General features: G+C 35.1%; 1 protein-coding gene across 1 annotated transcript in view; it reads right to left on the reverse strand.

Annotated features, from left to right (window-relative positions):
• The window catches only part of LOC107662098 (cationic amino acid transporter 2), a 12,235-nt gene extending 9,216 nt beyond the window's left edge, over window positions 1–3,019 (reverse strand). The window contains 4 exon segments of the mRNA XM_074186910.1: window positions 217–353; window positions 541–703; window positions 817–972; window positions 2,650–3,019. Of these exon segments, the coding sequence (XP_074043011.1) occupies window positions 217–353; window positions 541–703; window positions 817–972; window positions 2,650–3,019 (826 nt within the window).
• Window positions 3,020–4,381: the final 1,362 nt, after the last annotated feature.

Consider the following 4,381-nt stretch of genomic DNA (forward strand, 5'->3'; position numbering starts at 1 on the left):
TGTAGAGGTTTGATAGAAGTGGCTGGAAGAAATGAAACAACAATATGGTTGTTGTCTCTGTGTAAACTACAAAAACACAATTTTGTTAAAACAGTGACGTCATTTGCATGTGTATTACGTGTTCAGTCTACAGGAATGTGTATGTGTGCAGGTGCCTAGTGTTTCTTTACTTTTCATTTCATTTCATTTAATTAGATATTGCTATTGTTGAAGTACCTGTGGTTGCAATGCAGTCAAATCCCACAAAGGCATAAAAACAGGTAGCGGCACCAGCAAAAGTTCCCTCAAAACCAAATGGAAAGAATCCTCCAGTTCCAAAACTGGATAAAGTTTCATTTGTGGTTGAGAGATTTCTAAACAAAAATAGCAATGTTAAAAAATTATTTCAGTGTATTGTGGTAATTTTAAAAAGTAATTAAAATGTGTGTTAAACAGTTTCTCAATTTCCTAGTTTAATTTTTAAAGCTGTCGATCTAAACCACGCAGTCAAACTCTTTACCATTACCACAAATGCTCTGGAAATTTCATAATGCAACATACGCAGTTATTGTGTAGTTCCAAATTTCCTCCTCTGTTATCTGCCAGTTTCCAATGTCACCCTTGATGAATCCAGCAATGACGACAAAAACCAGAACTACAATATTTATAGCTGTGAAGATCTTATTGACAATGGCAGACTCCTTCACCCCAAATGCAAGGATACCTAAAAAAATTAAAACAATCAACATAAACCTAACTCATGTTGATTCAAATTACTGTATCTTAACATAACTCATTTATTGACATTATAACAAATTTACTGTAAATCTTACTTGCCTGCCAAAACCAGAATAAGGCCAGCGGCGAAGAAGTCTGGATAGGGAGCGAGGCCAGGTAAATTCATTGGTGTATTTTCACTCAAATAACTGGCAATCTTATTTCCAATCAAGTCATCGAAAGTGCCACTCCATGCTTTTGCCACACTGGATGTACCTGTCATAAAGTCATTCAGATCAAGCAATTCAGTTATACAAACATTCGGTAAGCAGGTTTATAGGGCATATAATTATAGGCATAATAATTTAGTGAGTCATGTATAATGTCATGAAATAAATCTTGTAAGATTAATATTACTGATTAAAATGATTGGAGAATGTTAAATAGTTTATGGAAAACTTATTTGAACTGAGCTGAGTTTGCTAAAGGCACTGCGAGTTCATGTTTTTTTAAGACTAAAGCTACACTAGTGACTATGTAACTTTTTGCCCTCTAACGGTTAAAAACTAGAACGGCTTGCATCCTGCGGAAGAACATTGTTTTGGTTGTGCTCCGGCTTGCTCCTCTATGCGGACGAACGTAATTCGAGGAAAGGTTATACAGCAGTATAGGGAGGAAGGATACATAAATATCGCTTTTTTTTCTTTTCTTTTTTTTGTTATTTGAACCTAATGATCTGTGGTATATATATTTTTTTTTTCATTGTGACAACTGGAGCCGGAGTTACTTTTCTCTGTGTACGGGTATGACATGACGCACGGGCGAATGAGGTATGTGTGCAATTTCCTAAGAGATCTCTGAAACATAAATAATTATTATATTAAAAGTGTATTTGGGTAAAGACATTTATTGCCCTCTTTCTTAAATAACCCTTATTTATTTATTTATTTTTATTTATTCGTCCATTTTTTTTTTTTTTACCAAAAAATATATAGTGTACCAAGTACTATATTATTACATCTTAAAGGGACAGTTTGCAGAAATATATACATTTTTGTCTTAATAAACTCATGTATTTACATCCCTTTTTATTTTCTATCTGCTGTGAAATGCAAAAGGAGATATTAGGCAGAATGTCCACACTGCTCTTCTCAGTTGACCCTTCGCAGGGAGTCTGATTGACAGGCGATCTGACCAATCATAATGCCGAATCTGCCATTTTTGTCTGACAAACAAACCAGACAAGAGAGTAGATTAACGTCGGTAAGCTTGAACTTGAAAAATAGTGTGCATTGACGTCTCTCCGCGGTTGAAACGATACCTTCTGATGTTCATTCATGTTTATTTCATGCTATAACTAGTAAACAGGTGCTACAGCGATCTGCCATGAGACATTTATGATTTATGAACATTTATTGTTTGAATTTCTTTAAAAAAAGTCAAAATTTGAAGGCTGAGACTTTGTTTCATACCAAAAGTAACCTACTCTGCCTTGTTTGTCAGCGCATTGTCAGTTTTCTCTTTGCTCCGTGATGTATTTTTCACTGCGTGAGAACATGATGTGTGACGTGAGAGTGCCATGGTTTGTCAGACATAGCAACAGTAATGAAGGGGGGACGGGTCTTTGTGAAGGGTCAATTCAGAGATTTATGCTTCCAGTCTTTAAAAAGGACAACAAAAAAAAAAGTTTTTTGAATGACTTTTGTGTTTTTTTTGTCCTTTTGGCAGTTTAAATCACCATTTTGTTTGGAATGGAAGAATTAAAGTCAAGTAACTCTTGAATGGCATGAGAGTGAGAAAAGTGGAGGCAGAATTTTCATTTTTGGCTAAATTCTAGGTGTCTAGGTCTAGGTAATGGGCGTTGTCAATATTAATGAACAACAACAGCCAGCTCAAATAAAGCATACTGTTTGAATGGACTGTTAATGCTGGGCATTAAATGTTTGTTCTTGCCTATGATGTATGACAACAGTAAGTTCCAGCCGGTGATGAAGGCCCACACCTCTCCGACAGTGACATAGCTGTACAGGTAGGCAGAGCCAGTCTTGGGCACTCGGGCGCCAAACTCTGCATAACACAAGCCCGCAAACACAGATGCCACTGCTGCAATGAAGAATGACACAATGATGCTGGGACCAGCTACTGTTCTGGCAACCTCCCCAGAAAGGACATAGACCCCAGCACCAAGTGTACTTCCCACCCCAAGGGCCACTAGGTCGAGTGTGGTTAAGCAACGCTTGAAGTTGGACTCTTCACCATCAGGCTCCAGTGGCTTTCGCCTCGATAGGCTCTTCAAAAAGGACAGCACCTTGTCACAGAACATCCTGAGACAAATAATATAGGTGATTATGTAATATTTCATATATGTCTATCATATGTTAATAATAGATATATTCAAGAGAAGCACATTTGTCATCCTGTGCATTCTGTAATTAAAAAGTTGCACTTCAAACATTTGCTTTTCATTATTTTTTTACAATGTAAGTCTTTGTTATTCATTCATTTAAACCCATTTGGTCATTTTGATCATTTATGTTTTTTTAAGTCCGCTAATTAGTAATTACCCAGTGTTTGAAATGTGTTATGTCAATAAACATGCCTTGCCTTAATTATTCAGTGTGCAGCTGTGAAAGACTTAAATGTACACAGCGCTTCCGTGATCAGGAGATAATAATAATAAATTTGATTTGTATACAACCTTTCATATATAAAATGCAGCTCAAAGTACTTTATAGGCCAAAACAACAGCTATGGCAATAAAAAAAAAGAGGAAATAAGGGGGAAAAAATAAAATCATAACCAAAGGGATGTAAAATATATAAAGCATTTGCTCTTCATTGTTTTATTGCAATGTACATCTTTTTTATTTATATATTGTCTTTCTTTATTATTCATTCTTTGAAACCCATGTTAAGATAATTTTCAACCATTCTTTTTCCTTAGTCCCTTTTAAATGATTTTAAATATTTAAAAATAAAATGCCTATTTAAAGCACTCAAAATTACACACTTTGTATGAAATGTGTTTCATGCAAATAAGTTAGCAGAGGGTTAGAAGAAGAACTGCCTATCGTATATAAAATGCAGCTCAAAAAAGTACTTTATAGGTCAGATCATAAACTATTTAGAAAAAAAATATACAATGAAAAAGATTTGATATATAGTAATAAAAAGATAAAGAACAAATATTTTAAATGCTTAGAGCTCGTATAATTTCATTTAGTTGAACATTTTGGGGCATAATGGCTACAAACAGCTGTTCTTTTATAGTTTACATCAGTTAATTTTAACTGTAATTTTATTCATCATGTTTTTGTTTTTTTTACACTTGATAGAATACATTTTAACAATGTCCCCGTCCACTAAAATGTTCAAAAGTCATATAACTTATCTCCACCATTTCTTTATATGCACAGAATATCTGGCACATACTGTTATCTTGCTTTTATGATGTTCTCTTGAACAGACTAATGTATGTGCTCCCTAATGGGAATCAACATCTTGTGATTGTGATCTTGTGAAGCATAAAATACTAAACAAACCCTTGCCAAATATTCAAATAGAAGCATCTTTATCTTCACATCGGGTGGATGAGCTGTTGGACCGGCTGGGAAGGGCCCGGTATATCTCAACGTTGGACCTCACCAAAGGCTACTGGCAGGGACCCCTCTCTGAGAATGCTAAAC

The sequence above is a fragment of the Sinocyclocheilus anshuiensis genome, unplaced genomic scaffold (genome assembly GCF_001515605.1).
Source record: "Sinocyclocheilus anshuiensis isolate Anshui unplaced genomic scaffold, SAMN03320099.WGS_v1.1 scaffold431, whole genome shotgun sequence".
In the NCBI taxonomy this organism is placed as follows: domain Eukaryota; kingdom Metazoa; phylum Chordata; class Actinopteri; order Cypriniformes; family Cyprinidae; genus Sinocyclocheilus; species Sinocyclocheilus anshuiensis.